This window comes from Mobula birostris, chromosome 4 (genome assembly GCF_030028105.1).
Source record: "Mobula birostris isolate sMobBir1 chromosome 4, sMobBir1.hap1, whole genome shotgun sequence".
Taxonomy (NCBI): Eukaryota; Metazoa; Chordata; class Chondrichthyes; order Myliobatiformes; family Myliobatidae; genus Mobula; species Mobula birostris.
The window spans coordinates 133424594-133440801 of NC_092373.1; the positions used below are offsets into that span (position 1 = coordinate 133424594).

The window sequence follows — 16208 nt, forward strand, 5'->3', positions numbered from 1 at the left end:
GAGTGAGAACATGGGGGGTAAGGAGGTGACCGGGTTTGACATAAAAAGTAAAAGATCGACAGCATAAAGAGAGACTTTGTGCTCAACTCCCTCCCTCCAAATCTCCATCAGGTCCGCACAACCGCGGAACGCAATCGCCAGTGGCTCTATGGCCAGATCGAAAAGTAAAGGGCTTAAAGGGCACCCTTGGCGGGTTCCACATTTGAGGTTGAAAGGTTGGAATTGCTGAGAGTTGGTCAAAACAGAGGCAATGGGACACAAATGTAACAGTTTAATCCACATGATAAAACTTGGACAAAATCAAATTTTTCTAAAACAGCAAAGAGGTAATTCCATTCCACATGGTCAAATGTTTTCTCTGCGTCTAAGGAGATGACACATTCAGGGATCCCAACTGAAGGGGAATATAAAATATTTAATAGATGGTGTATGTTAAAAAAGAGGAGGCAGTTTTTGACAAAATCGGTTTAGTCTTCAGAAATAACTGAGGGTAGGATGTTCTCCAGTCTACGGGCCAAAACTTTAGCTAAGATTTTAACTTCAACATTTAACAGTGAGACTGGCCTGTATGAGGAGCACTCTGTTGGGTCTTTGCCTCTCTTCGCTAGAATGATGCATGCCTCATTAAATGATGCTGGCTGTTTACCTTGTTTAAACGAATCAAATAGAACCAAGGTTAGTTGAGGTAAGAGCAGTGACGAAAATGATTTAAAGAATTCTACAGGTCCTGGAGATTTACCAGTCTGCTGTAATGAGACGGCTGAGGATATTTTTTCTAATGATATTGGCTCATGCAGTCTCATTTTGAGATCAGGAGAAAGTGTGGGAATATTTAAGCTGTTTAAAAAATTCTCAACCGAAATGTGATCATTTGGGGATTCAGAAGCGTAAAGTTGGGAGTAAATATTCCTGAATGTGTCGTTAATTTCAGAATGATTCGAGGTGATGCTTCCATTTTCCATTTGAATTTTTGTAATTTATTGTTTGGCTTTGAGGCCCCTTAATTGGTTGGCTAAAAATTTACCAGATGGATATAGAACCACTCTTGCTCCTCAAAAGTAGGCGTTCAATTGGGTGAGTGGAAATAAGATGAAACTTAGTTTGAAGTTCCACTCGATTTTTTTGTACAGCTCCAGATTTTTAATTTGAGCATATTGTTGGTCTATTTCTTTAATTTGATTGGCCAGATCTAGTCATTCTTTATGGGTATTCCTTTTCATGTTCTCAGTGTAGGAAATTATTTGACCCCTGAGGTATGCTTTCAAAGCATCCCAAACAACCAGGCTTGAGGCTTCAGGTGACATATTGGTATTAAGGAAAAAGATTATCTGGTCCTCCACAAATTTTACAAAATCATATTCTGACAGTAAGGTTGAATTAAAACACCAATGCTTATTTATTTGAGAAAGGCCAGGAAGAATTATAGACAGGACAACTGGAGTGTGGTCTGATATCACTGCACTCTGATAAACACAGGAATGGACCGATGGAATCAGCTGGTTATCAATTAGAAAGTAGTCAATTCTAGAAAAGGTGTGATGGACGTGTGAGAAGAATGAATATTCTCTCTTATTTGGGTGGAGAAAGTACCATACAGAGATGCCATAGTTGGAGAGGAAGGACTGAATTAATGAGGCAGGTTTGCTTAGTACTCTGAGAATAGGAGACGATTGATCCAGCACTGATCTAACCAACAGTTGAAGTCTCCACCTAGTATGGGAGAGTATGAACTCAGATAAGGCAGCACAGAAAAAAAATGTTCAAAGAAGTCCACATCATCCGAGTTAGGAGCATATATGTTAGCCAACACTACCAATGTATTATATAATTTCCCTGAGACAATGACAAAATGGCCGTTTGTATCTGATATTGTATTGTGGAGCTCAAAGGGAACATTTTGATTTATGAGAATTGAGACGCCCACCCCCCCCCTCGCCCCTAGCCTGGAAAGTAGAGTGGAAGTGCTGCCCCACCCATCATGACATAAAACGGGAATTGTCAGAACTGCAAATGTATGTTTCTTGTAGAAATGCAATTGCTGTAGTAAACAGTGAGATGTGAGAACACCTTCCTTCTTTTAACAGGGTGATTCAGCCCTTTGATGTTCCAGCTTACAAAATTTAACGGACTAACCATTCTCCTTTAAGAGAGATACAGGTTGATAGGCACAAGCGGTGTCAAGATTCCGGGTATCAGCCCTGAGGCAAAAGTGTAAAGCAAAGAGAAACAGGGCAGAAATAAAGCCTGTATAACAAGGACTTCTAAGGGTTCTTAAAACAGTACCAGCATTGGAGTACCCTCCCCCCACCCCCCCAACCCACAAGACAGCTGCCAGAGAGCACAGCAGAAAGCTCTTAAGAACACAAATCATCCAACAGTACAGCTTCCTGTCACTCGTAGCGTCATCTTCAACTCCATTACTGATATTTAAAGGTACCAGTAAGCATTCAACACTCCTAAACTGACATTGTGCTTGGTGAGAGACAAAACAATTCCCCCAAAGTTTATTAAATACGGCTCTGAAAAATGAACCATAAAACAGAAATACAAACTGATATTTGAAGAAAAAAATAAAAAATAAACAGACTTTACCCAGTGCTCGTCCCAAAAGGTTGTAGAGTTCACTGAATTGAAGGTAAAAGGAAATACTCTCTCAAGACAGCAGTCTGAATAAATATCAGTCCATCTATCATGGTAGTCAGTACCTAACCCGGCCAACACAGACCAGACCTCGCTATCCAAGCACTGCTAACATTACCTGGCAGAGGGTATGGGAGAAAAGTATTTTTATGAAGAATTCGGTGTAGTGAGGAGGCTGTCAATACATTTCCGTGCTTCGTCTACCCAGCATAGCCACTTCTTGTCACCGCTGGGAACTGTGACACGGAGCCGTTCAGGGTATAGTAGAGAACCCCTGAGTCCTTGGTTGTATAGCTCCATCATTAATTCTCTGTACTTGGCTCGCAGTCTCAAAACTTCAGGAGAGTAGTCCTCCACACCCGAATCTGTTGGCCACGATATTCTAGCTTCCCTATCCGCCGGGCCTCTCCAACCAGGAGATGTTTAATCTGGTAGCAGTGCAGGCGAAGAATGACCGGGCGTGGTCTCTGTCCTGGGACTGGTTTAGTTGCTAGTGAACGGTGGGCTTTATCAATCTCCGGTGGGGATGAGGGCGTCTCCTTCTCGAAGATCTCACAAAGCAGACTGGAGAAAAAAAATTCAATACAACGTCCGCCTTCAATAGATTCTGGCAGGCCCAGGGTGCGTAGGTTCTGCTGTCTGCTCCGGCCTTCCAGGTCAGTAACTTTAGCTATTAGCTTGATATTGTTTTCATGTAAGCTGGAGCAGGTGTTTTCCAGCTCACTGACGTGTTGGCTCAGGTCGCCTGTAGCGAGCTCGAGAGAGGGTAGGCATTGGCCATGGTCCTCCACTTTGCATTGGATTTGGTCAAGTTTCGTTTCCAGCAGACTGATAATAGATTTAAATTCGGCCGCTAACGCCTCACGGTGTTGGTATAGCAGCGTGGAGATAGCCTCAACTGTCAAGCCAGCTGCTGAATCGTCTTTTTTCCCAGATTTAGTACTCTGAGGTCATTGTGAAGCGAGCATAGTCGCCGGCAGGGGGAAGGGCAAAAAGTCCAACAGTTTGGTATGAGAAAAGGGGGAAGGAGGAGTGTGGAAATAAAAAGTAGGACGAAGCGCCGGTTCTCTGCAACTCCTCCATGTGGCTGCCAACTGGAAGCCCTAGAGATGGGTTCTTGACTTCACAATTTACCTAATTATCACCCTGCACCTTATTCTCTACTGCCCTACACTTTCTCTGTAGTTGTTGCTTTATTCTGTGTTGTTATTGTTTTACTTTGTTTATCTCAAAGCATTGTGTAATTATTTGATCTGTATGAACAATATGCAAGACAAGTTTTTCCACTGTCTCATTATATGTGCAATAATAAACCAACTAAGTGTTTTCAACCACTCACAAAGTCCTTGGGAAAAAATCTATGATACCCATTACATAACTTCATCTTTCTGTTCATGTGTCCCTATATTGTATATGCACAAACCTCAATATGAGGCAATCTTTTGGCTAGAAATGCACTTGAGCAGATACCAAAAAAGCAAAAAGAAAGTGCTGCAAATACTTTAAGGAAGAACAATGGAATAATGATCTTGGGCCAGCAGGAATCAAATGAAGAGCGAAAGAATTTGTCTAAAAGATTTACACACACATGCAAACAAAGTCCAGAAATTCAGAGATAATAGGGGTTTCAAGGCTTGCAAAAGAATTGGTGGGGTAATTATGAACTGAAAGAATTAGCTCCCTTCCTGCCAGCTGGATTCCCAGTTACCAAGCTTCCCAACCACTTCAAATTCCTATGCTTATTGAACTATTGGGGCCGCAGTTCTACACTCTCTTGAAATTTAACTTAATATATTTCTGTGTCTTCTTGGAACTTACTGGGGAACATCTTTTTAAAAAGTAAATGAGAAATTCACTGGAATACTAATAAAATAACAGCTGACAGGCAGATCTGCTGGTTTGGGATTGAACTCTTGAGCAGGCTTTAGTAGAGTTTTAAAGTGGTTTCACAGCCCAAATTTTCAGGTTCTCCATGCCCTACTGGTGTTTTGAAAGAAACACTAGCTACTAAGGTAATGCTGTATCAGATTCCAGCTATAATCAAGCTACTAACTCAATAATTTATTATAAGTTTACTTAACAGTGGAAAGGGAGAGAGTACCAGAAATTGAATACCTTTTGTGTCTACAGTAAAAAGTTAAGAGCATAAGTTTTTTTTGACTAGAATTCTGAACAAACTATTTATAACAGCCACTCTCAGATCTTTCTAGGCAGAAATCAGTAAGACAAAAGATAGCTATTCCCACTCTTTCAGGCTATAGGCCACGTAAATCCACATTATCTCTTCTATATTTTTGTTTCTTCCACATTGCAACCACAGTTCTGACACAAAAAAAGCAAATAGTAAGTCTTATCGATCACCCAAAAAGATCATATAGAAATTAAACAAAATATTTTAACAGGTTTTTGAACCTAAAATAAAAGCTGGAAAAGCCGGGAACATTCATTTTGAACCCCCATTATCAGAACAGTCCCAGACTTAACTAACTGCTTCTCTTTGCACATTAGCTGCCTAACCCACAGAGTTTCTAGTCTCCTCAGTTATTATTTCAGACTTTAATTTTTAAACCTAATGTTCGCAAACCACAGGTGCTACTGCAGTTTGGAAGCATAACAATGAGACTCAAAATCAGGGATCGTGCACCAAGACTGAGCCACAAATAAATGAAAGGGAACAGAATAGAAAAGCAAGTTACAGTATGACTGCTTGGTGCTTCAATATAAAATAAATGCCATATCCTGGAAGACATGGCAATATTATTTTTTAATATCAACAAAACTACTTCCATGAGGAACAGTACAGCTACAGATACATGTAACCTCTAGAGCCACCTCTTAAAAAGATGGAAAACCATGTCAAAATTTATAAGTATTTCTGATTCAGAACTCTACAAGTCCATAATTAAGAGAAAACTGTCTAATTACTGTCTCAACCTTATCTGTACCACACTTTAAGAACTCTTAATAGTGTTTTCAACTCTGGCAAAATAATTGTTAACACATTCCTTGAAGCTGGGGTTTTTCCCAGATGCCTTCAAAATTGCGGCTGTCAAACTCCTACTAAATAAGCCAAGCCTTGAATGCGAAGTACAGGTTGACCTTCACTAAGCCGGCACCATTGGGACCTGAGGAGTGCCGGATTAGTGAAAATGCCGAATTACAGAAGGATCACATTAAGCACAATCAGTGCCGGATTATCAAAGGAACTGGATTACAGGTAGTCAGATTAGTGAAGGTCGACCTGTACTAGCTAACTATAGGCCTGTATCAAATCTTCCCTTCCTGGGCAAGATTCTTGAAAAAGTCATTTTCAACCAACTCAACAACTTTCTGAATGGGAACAATATTCTAAAAAAGTTTGTCAGGTTTTAGAGCACACCACAGCATGGAGACAGCCCTTACCAAAATTGTCAATGACCTTAGGCTCAGCACTGATGTCAACTGTCTCAGTTCTAATTCTTCTAGATCTAAGTGCAGGCTTCAACACAATTGACTACAAAATTTTCTTAGATCACCTTGAGAACTAGATTGGCCTCTCTAGCAGTGCCTCAAATTTGTTTTGTTCATATATTTTTGTTTGTCTTGGAGACCAATTTTCTAAGAGATACAATGTACCTTTTGGTGTTGTTCAGGGAAGCTGCCTTGGTCCCCTACTCTTCTCCTGAAACATGCTCTCCTTTGGAGACATTAGAGAGCTTAAACTTGATTGCCACAGTAATACAGATGACACACAACAGTACATCTCGGTCAAGCCTGACAATGATAACACCCTATTGTCTCTGACTTCTGGTATGGTTGTAATAAACAAATGGATGAGCAATAATTTCCTAAAACTAAATGAAGGTAAAACTGAAATTCTTTTGGTAAAACCAAAGAGATAAACTTCTTGAAAAATTTGGGAACTTGGCTCCCCTTACAAAATCAAGAGTAACTAGACTGGGCATTATGCTAGATCCAGATTTCAATTTTAAATCCCACAAAGTAACAAGAGCAGCATTTCTACATTTAAAAAAATTGCAAAGGTACATTTGTTTCTGTCATTCCCATGCTAACGACTCTGCACTGGCTTCCTGTATCTTTTAGAATTGACTTTAAAGTCCTCTTCCTTATTTTAAAGTCCTTCATGGTCTGGGCCCCAAGTACATCACAGAATCATTTTCATTTTATAATCCTGCTCAAACTCTCAGATCTTCTTCCAGCTGTCTCTTGAATTTAAACAATCTCCCTCAAAAAAATATTTGGCAAGTCAGCTTTTTTTGGACTATGCTCCTAAACTGGAATTCAATTCCTAAATTGAACTTGAGAAAGGCTGTATCAGCATCTCTCTCTCGCTCACACACACACTCACTCAGTTCTAGGCATTGAGTTTACATGTATATCGGTTTACGATCACATGATCGACACGTGTAGGATATTGTGTGTACTCATAATAAAGTAACTGTATTTTCAGAAGTATTTGTGATGTTCCACAGCAATCTAACAAAATCTCCAATGAGCCAGGCAAGCTTAAAAAAGGGAAAATCGGAAAAAGAACCCAGTAGGCTAAACGCCAAACCATGAGATTTCTGGAAAAATAAGATAGTTGATAAGTGCTACTGTATCCTCAGCTCGCTGTCTATAAAGAGGCAGAAACCCAAGTCATTTTTGATTTTCAACAGATATCCAAGAAATAATAATTTACAAAGATACGAGAAGAATACGACTGATCTCTCAAAAGCTAGGGGGGGATTTGATGAGAGGAATGGTAGTATCCTGATTTTGTTTTAGTTACAGGGGATTTCAGCTAAAGAAGATTAAAACTATCCAGATATACTTGCTTATTGATATTAAGTAACAAAAGAGATATTCAAAAGTTCGAAGTTCAGTTTAGAAACAGATAATCTTTCCAGTTAACATTACTGGTTAAAATAGCTGAAATATCAAAACCACCATGATTAAACTTTAATACAGAAAATAGCATTGTCAAATTAGATGTAGGAATAGGAGTGGGTGGTGGAAGTTGACATGTTTTTTTGACTAAAGCCTAAAGCAAAATAAAGGCATGTAGACATATAGTACATTAAGCTACAAAACAGCCCATTTACCTATATTGTCCAGAAACCATGCTTATCTTAAAAAATGAGTATGAGACAGAGTGAGAAATGGGTTTGCATTCTACACGCCCTCAAGGATTAGGAAAAAAGGTATTTTGATTACCCAAAGAAAAAAAATCACAAGTAATCTCACAATAAAACATTCAGAATTCTACCAGTTTCATAGCCAAAAATTTGGAACCTTACATTTATTCCAAAAAAGTCAAACATTCCTCACAAAACTTAAACAGTGTGAAATTTTGTGTTCCAGCTTCTTCCAATTCACTATTATTTATTCTTAAAAAATACCTCGTTAATAATTTTAATGTTTATCTAAAATCTGTTTTGATTTGTCAATCACATGCAGACACACATTGTTATTTACTAATCAATAGTCCATGCACTGATAACCTTAGACATTTGAACAAAGTATGAAAGGCAAATGCCTATAATGCAAATAATGGAAGAATTTTAGTCAAATTAACCATTGTATTGTAGTATGTCCTGATGAAGGGTCTCGGCCTGAAACTCCAACTTTTTACTCTTTTCCGTAAATGGTGCCTGGCCTGCTGAGTTCCTCCAGCATTTTGTGCGAGGTCAGGCAACATCTATGGAAATGAATCGACAGTCAACCACCTTTCAAATAAAAACTTGATTACATTAAAGATATATAGCCAAGTGCATGATTATACAAAGATAACAGATGCTAATGATCAATGACACAAGCTAAATGAACTAAACTGATTAACTGAAACAGGTGCAGAAGGAATCGAACTGGGTGAAGAACAACCAATCTAAAAGATGAGCATGTGGCAGATGTGACAGTTTAATCTTCAAATCATCAATCCTTACACAATGGCAAGAGTGAGCATACCCTCAAGTCACAATGAGCAAGCTCTCTCCAAAGCAGAAACTTTGCAGCAGACAGGAGTCTCAAGATGTGTTGTCCAAGTTCTTCTGAAGAAGCATAAAGAAACAGGCAAGGTTGATGAAAAGAAATTCAGTGATCAGCCACGGAAACTGAGTGCAGCAGATGAGAGATATATCGAACTGATGTTGGCTCTAATCGGAAGAAATCCAGCACTGTTATCAGCTCTGAATGCACAGAAACCACTGGAACCCAAGTACACCTCTCTACAGTCCAGGGAACTCATCAGGAGTGGTCTTCATGAAAGAGCTGCTGCCAAAAAGCCATTCCTTGGAAGTGGAAACAAAGGCAAGACACTCGCCTAAACACAAAAACACAAGGAAAGGGGTGTTGAACAATGGAAGCAAGTGCTCTGGACTGAGTCAAAATTTGAAATATTTGGCTCAACCAGGAAGCAATTTGTCCATAGAAGAGCTGGAGAGCAGTACATAGGTGAGTGTTTGCAGCCATCAGTGAAGCATGGCAGAGGTTCCCTGCAGGTCTGGGACTGCATTTCTGCAAATGGAGTTAGTGATCTAGTCAGAATTAACAGAATCTTCAATGCTCAGAAGTACAGGCAGATTTTCATCCACCACATCAGGGAGGCATCTGATCAGTCCCAACTTCATTCTGCAGCAGGACAATGACCCCCAAACACAAACAAGGTCATAAAGATCTTCAGTGAAAAGAACCAGAAGTTCTGCAACAGATGGTATGGCCTCCACAGAGCCCTGATCTCAACACCGAGGCTGCCTGGGATTACCTGGAGAGAGAGAAACAAGCAAGACAGCCAAAGCCTGCAGAAAAGCTGTGGCAAGCTCTCCAAGATGCTCGGAACAACCTACCAGCCAATTTTGTTATAAAACTGTACAACAGGGTACTGAAGAGAATTCATGCAGTTTTAAAAGGCAAAGGGTGGTCACACTAAATATTGATTTAATTTAGTTTGTTACTACTTACTGCTCTTTATAGTAAATGTTGTTGTATTTAGACAATTTTCATTTCATTTTTAAAAGCATCTTTGCTTTTCAGATTTTTTTTATATATGTGCCTAGGACTTCTGCACAGTACTGTAGATACCAAGACACAAGGTGCTATAAAGGCAAGCAGAAAGATACAAGTAGAAAATTTCATGGCCTTGGCAACTGAAAGCATTGTTATCAATGGCTGAGCAATTTAGCTCAGAGAAGCAGACATCTTAGTGATGCAGGACTAGAGAAAATTGATAAACAGAGGGGCGTGGGATTTTAAAACAAGAACATTCAAATCAGAACCAGAAACTATTGTTTGTCAGCAAGGACAGGGTGTGGTGGGTGAACGGATTGTTCTTTAAACTTGTTAATCCATCAACAATATCCTATTTAAAATCAATCCCCCAGTGGTAGGAACATCATCAAATTCACTTACCACACAGTACTGTCTACTTGGTCTGAAGAATGCTGATAATAGTCAAGCTGTGCAAACAATGGAAAAAGCACCTGAACACCACCAATCGAATGGATAGCACTTTGTACTGAATGTGTTACAACGGCTTTCACATCCTGTTAAGAGAAAATTCAAAGCTCAAATCCAAATTTTAGAAAGATAACCTTGACTTAACCCATCATGCACCTCAAAAGCAGAAGAAAAAGAATTTAAGTAAAAAATTTTTAAACTAAATGAAATATTGAAAAAGCAATTACTCTCAATCTTTCTAAAGCAAAAGGGGCAAGTGTTATACAGGCAAAGGTTATGGCTCCAATACATCTTTTATCCCCCAAAATCAATGAAACATCCGTGTGTTATTCACATAAATTAAATCCAAGTACAAAATCTACCTTACTTTCATTACTTAACAGGCTTAACTTCAAGTCAAAAAAGAAAACATGATAGTGCAGAGTTGCTTGCAAAAGGTTCCCCAAAACCCACAGATGTATAAAGCCATTTAAATTTGAAGAGAACTTTACTAAATTTAACACATTTTTCAATTAGAGATTTGTCAATAATACTTCAAAGTATGTTTTAGCCGTTAAAGATAATTAACTTAACAGGAAAATATACTTTTTAAAATGCAAAACAGTCTATGGCTCTTACCTGTAGCATGAGAGCATGAGGAGAATGAACAAAAATAGATGGATTATCCTTCGGGGATGACTCTAAACACAGCTGAGCATCTGTAGCTTTTGGATTGTATGTGAAGGCAATGCTGCTGGAGAGCTTACCATCATAAAGTAGTGACTTGTGATGTTCTGCTAGTAGGAGATCACTTTCTGCTTTAAATTTGAAAGCACCCTGGAAAAGTACAAATGTTTCTCATCCAAAATGAAGGTTGAGATTACTTAATAGCACAAAATGATTCAATTCCACAAACTACCATCTTTGAGACTTTCAGTACTGAAACCTCAATAGTGTGGACTTCAAACGCTTCTGACAAACATTTGTCTTTCATAGTCATTGTCTGGCTATTTATCAATGTTTGATGTATATTCAGCCTTGGGAACATCACAAATTTCAGTACATGTCCTCTACCTTGAGGATTCAACATGCATTTTCTCCCCCATGACTCATTTAGTTACAGAATATACGCATTCCAATAATTTCTGCCATGACTTCCTGGGAAAGCATTATTACAACAACTTTTAAATTCTCAACCTTGTTTTATAGACTATTACTGCCTCTCCAAATTTCGGCTTTAAAAAACCCTACAACCCTCTTCTCCCAATTCTGCCCTCTTGAACAACCAATTTTAAAATCATTCAACTACAAAAAGTACCTGCTATGCCAAAGGCTCAAGGTCCAGAATTCGCTTCCTAAATATCTCTGCTTCTCTTTCCTAATTTAAAACACTACATAAAACTTATCCCTTTGGCCAAGCTATTAAAAACTTGTTGTCTACTGCTAAACATCAAGATGCTTAGCATCAAATGGTTGTCTGAAGTATCTTGCAATGCCTCACTGTGTTAAAAGATGCTACACAACTACAAGCTGTTGCTTTCTACTGTATAACAAACACCATCTACAACAGAGCTTAAGCACTTAGACATGCTTGAGTGGTTTCCATTCATATGCTGGTCCTTGGACATGTGTCACATTCTTCTCAAGACAGTGGGCAGCTCATCTGTAGAGCTGCAAACTCAGCTTCTGCTGCCCTCACAGTTCAATCCTCCAGTGCTGACTGTAGAGTTTGCACATTCTCCCTATAGCCTCAGTGTTCCAATTCTCTCCCAATCCCAAAGAGATGGTTGGTTGGATATTTGACCACTATTAAGTTGCCCCTTGAGCAGGTTGATGTGTAATCTGAAGAGCTTGATAGGCTCCTAAGGGTGTTTGATGGGAATGTGGGGAGAATAAGTTACTAGAAAAATGAGTGAGGGGGTGAGATGGGAGTGCTCTGCAGTCCATCACTGACCCAATGTATCAAATGGCCCCTTTTCGTGTCATAAGGAAATACAATATAGAAATCCTGCAGAATACAATTATGTTGATGTTTTTCATTTCACAGGTACCAACAGCACAAACATTCAAGGATGAACACCTGTAGCATGAATAAGTTATTTATCATATTAACAGATTTACAAGATAAACTGCCAAGAAATGAAAAGTCTCTTTCCATCCATCAAGGTGAAACTCTCTCTCAAAATCCAAACTGTCAATTATCTTTAAACTACATTTTTGTTTTTAAAAAAACTTGAAATACTCAGTATCAAGAAGCACCTCTCATGATTTTATGTAACAAGTCAAATGACTTTGACAGAATTGAAAAATGCTAGCATTTCATTCATCTTTTTACACGTCCTAAACATAACTTTGGTTACTCACGAGCCTTTACTGCTGCTGGACAGTAAGAACTACAATCTTCAAATCAGCTAATAGGAATGACGTGAGAGCAGTGGAACTTGACAAAGCAAAAAACTTTGTTTTTGTCAATGTGATTGCAGGAATGGGGTCAGCCATTTTGTGAGATTGTTCTTGCAGGCACCATTTTGTGAGATTGTTCAGTGAACTGGTTCTTGCTCAGGGATAACTTAAATGTGGACACAAGGAGTTTCTGTTGATGATCTGCTAAACCTGAGACCATTGTCAGATAAGAAGCTGTTTATTATGTTAAGCAGCAGGTAAGCAGAAAGAATACCCTGTGATCTGATTCGCCGGGTCCAGTATTTGGTTGACCTGCTTTGAGCCAGTCTGAGACATTATCCAGGACAAAACGCTGAAAGCAGAACCATAAAGCCATACTGCTTATAACCTTGGGTCACATCCAATGAGAAGCAAACACAAGTTGGTCAGATTATCTTGAGCCAACAAAATTGAAACATCATAGATTTATCTGATCAGGAAAAGAATAAAAATGGAGTATTTCAGAAGCATAGACAGTGACACCTCTGTGGAAACCAGCCATTGCAGAAGGGAATGTCTCCGCATCAGAAATGTGGCAATTAAATTGAAATCGAGAAGAATCCTTGACCAGAGTAGATTCCTTTTACTACGTATTACCTTCTCTCTTCTTTGACTGTTGGGGGGGGGGGGGGGAGGTCAGGGAAATCTGGTCAGTGTTCACACAGGTATTCAAGGTTTGTAAATTCATGTGTTTGCTAAGTGAGCCAAAAAGTGCTTGTCAGTAAATATAGATTCTCTATGCCTAACTGATCATTATTGAGAGTTAATACTTGAGTTCATCCTTGTAACACTACTATCTTTTGTCTATCACCACTTCTGTCATTCAATCTCTTCTGTCTTCCAATCACTGAGTTTCTATTTATTCATTCCACCCTAACTTTCTCTGCAACTTACAATTTGTTTTATCTCTACCAAAATCCGGCTCTGATGAAAACTTATTGCCACAAAACATTAATATTGATTTTCTCTTCACGGATGCTATCTGTACTATTGAATATTCCTAGCATCATCTGTTCTATTTCAGATTCCCACCTTCTTCGATATTTTGTTTTATCTCTGCTTTACAATACCTTGTATCCAGGACCAAGTTGATATATTGCAAATATCTGAGCTGCATTGAGAGCTTCCGCGAACACATAAACTGCTCCAAGTTGCCCACAGAATACTCGATTTGCATCTGCTGTTTCCGAAGATCCCAGGAAACATTTGTCGAATGTCTAAAAAGATCAACAAATTATTTTATATATGTTATGCAATTTTTTCATGTCAAAAATTTGATTTCTTAACCAAGGTAACAAAATAGATGAAATTTTAAGGTAATTTCTAAATGCTATTAATATTCAATCTTGAATTTATCTGCCCTTCACAACTTAAGAGCCTTCAGCAAGTACAGTGCTTATAACAATGTTAAAATATAGGTGACAAATACCTCTAGTATGAAGGGTACAACCTTCAGAAGACAGCAGCTTGGAAAATAATTGTACTCAAAATAACCAAACTCGGAAAAAAATGCCATATAAAATTCATTAAGCCTTCATGTTTGTAAACTAAGTAATGCATCATCTGAGAAAACAGCAAAACAAAACTAACTCTAAACAAGAATGGGAGAAGCATACAGTTTATCTTCTCATTGGTTATAGTGATCTGTGGAAAATATGCAAGATATTTTAATTTCTAATCAAATATGTTATGGCTCCACTTTAAACCTGAAAATGAAATATGAATACAAAATATCATGAATAATCAAATCCTTCAAAACTGAATTTCAAAATTCTTTTCAAAATTCTCCAATTGGCCAGTGATGTTGTGGGGATGGAACTGGACTCTCTCGCAGTGGTGTCTGAAAAGAGGACGCTGTCTAAGTTGCATGCCATCTTGGTCAATGTCTCCCATCCACTACATAATATACTGGGTGGGCACAGGAGTACATTCAGCCAGAGACTCATTCCTCCGAGATGCAGCACAGAGCGTCATAGGAAGTCATTCCTTTCTGTGGCCATCAAACTTTACAACTCCTCCCTTGGAGGGTCAGACACCCTGTGCCGATAAGCTGATCCTGGACTTACTTCATAATTTACTGGCATAATTTACATATTACTAATTAACTATTTATTACTATTTTTCTATTGCTATTCCATTACTAGTTATTATTTCCATGACTATTACTATATACTAATAGTAGTATTTCTATTACTATTTATTATTTATGCTGCAACTATAACGAAAACCAATTTCCCCCGGGATCAATAAAGTATGACTATGACTATAGTTCCAATTCAATACTTTCAGGCTACATTTAGCAGAGAATTAAGATACTCCCCAAAATGACAGAAGTGCTCATCAGTTTCTGCAGAGAAATACAGTTCAAACTGAATGACTTTCATCATAACTGTAAATGATTAGCGAAACAGATTTAAAAATGTAGAGCGGGGAAGGGAAAGGAATCAGAAAGGAAAGTCTCAAAGCATGGGCAGGGAAGTTTAACTGACAACTGAGAGGCAAGGGACCCATGTACCTTTCCCCTCACTTATAAAAATATTTTATAATATTCCAACAGGAATTCTAAGTTTCTAATTACCAAATGATTTTAATTTATAAAAAGCATTGAGAATGGAACAAAGATGCTGCAACAAGAAAAAGAAATGCAATATAAAAACAGGATCTATTCCCTCAAAATGAATTTTGCAGAAGAACTTGGAAGTTTTAATCCATTATATTATTTGTAAATGTTAAAGATCAATAGTTATTTAAAGATGCATTTTCAGATCAAAATACAAGGAATTTAACAAAAGGTAAAACACAGGCCAAGATATCTACAAGATGTAGTATTTCAATTTTTCACCTTGTAATTCTACTTACATCACTGGTATTCACAAGCCATGTGATCTCCCCAAAAGATGCCAGTTCACCATTAACATAGCAGCGGATCTCACTGTTCTTCCAACGATTATAGATGTGTACAATTGTCACCATGTACCACTGCAATAAAGGATTATTTTAATTCCACTATGTTTTAAGAAACTACATGTCAACGGTTAGATACTGTGACAAAATACCATTGTCTAAATTGCATTATGTATTTTCTTCTTTTGAAAACTCAATCCCAACAATAAATATCTTGCTAGTTTCATACACAATTGTTTTTCTCAACTACAATCTCCAAAAAACAACTAAAAATGGTCTACAAGCTGCAAATATGAACCATTTCACTACAGTTAGATGGAAGGAACTAGATAAACTAGAAATGTCCAAGCTTTCAACATGGTAAGCATTTCTGTATCTCAAAACAATCCTCCAAAGTTCAAGATGGTTTTTAATTCAGGATTTATGCTTTTATTGAATTGTTGATATTTTAAGACAATCTTATTTATTGTCAAATTAAATGATACTTTCCTATTGGTTGTCTCAGAAATAACAATTATCAAAATGTATTTATCGCTCCATCTTTGTTTACCTAGACTGGCATCTGGTAACACAACTGCCTCACATATCACATTTTCAGCTTTGTGTTTAAACTACCACCACCCATCTCTACATTCACCTCATACACTACAATCACCCACTCTCAGGTTCCCTAGATTCCTCACACTCTAGCATCACACATCCTCCCTCCCTACAATCGACAGACAAGCCCCTACATATTACACTTGTTTTTAAATTTTACAACTAAACAATCCTTTTTTTAATTTAAAACTTCCAAATATCCCAATCTC

General features: G+C 38.1%; 1 protein-coding gene across 2 annotated transcripts in view; it reads right to left on the reverse strand.

Annotated features, from left to right (window-relative positions):
• lrba (LPS-responsive vesicle trafficking, beach and anchor containing) overlaps nt 1-16208 on the reverse strand; it is an 803145-nt gene that overhangs the window by 732624 nt on the left and 54313 nt on the right. For both annotated transcript variants that reach the window (XM_072256051.1, XM_072256050.1), the window contains exons 7-10: nt 15355-15474; nt 13566-13712; nt 10693-10890; nt 10027-10160 (exon numbers count right to left, since the gene is read on the reverse strand). In XM_072256051.1, the coding sequence (XP_072112152.1) occupies nt 10027-10160; nt 10693-10890; nt 13566-13712; nt 15355-15474 (599 nt within the window). The remainder of the gene's footprint in view (nt 1-10026; nt 10161-10692; nt 10891-13565; nt 13713-15354; nt 15475-16208) is intronic.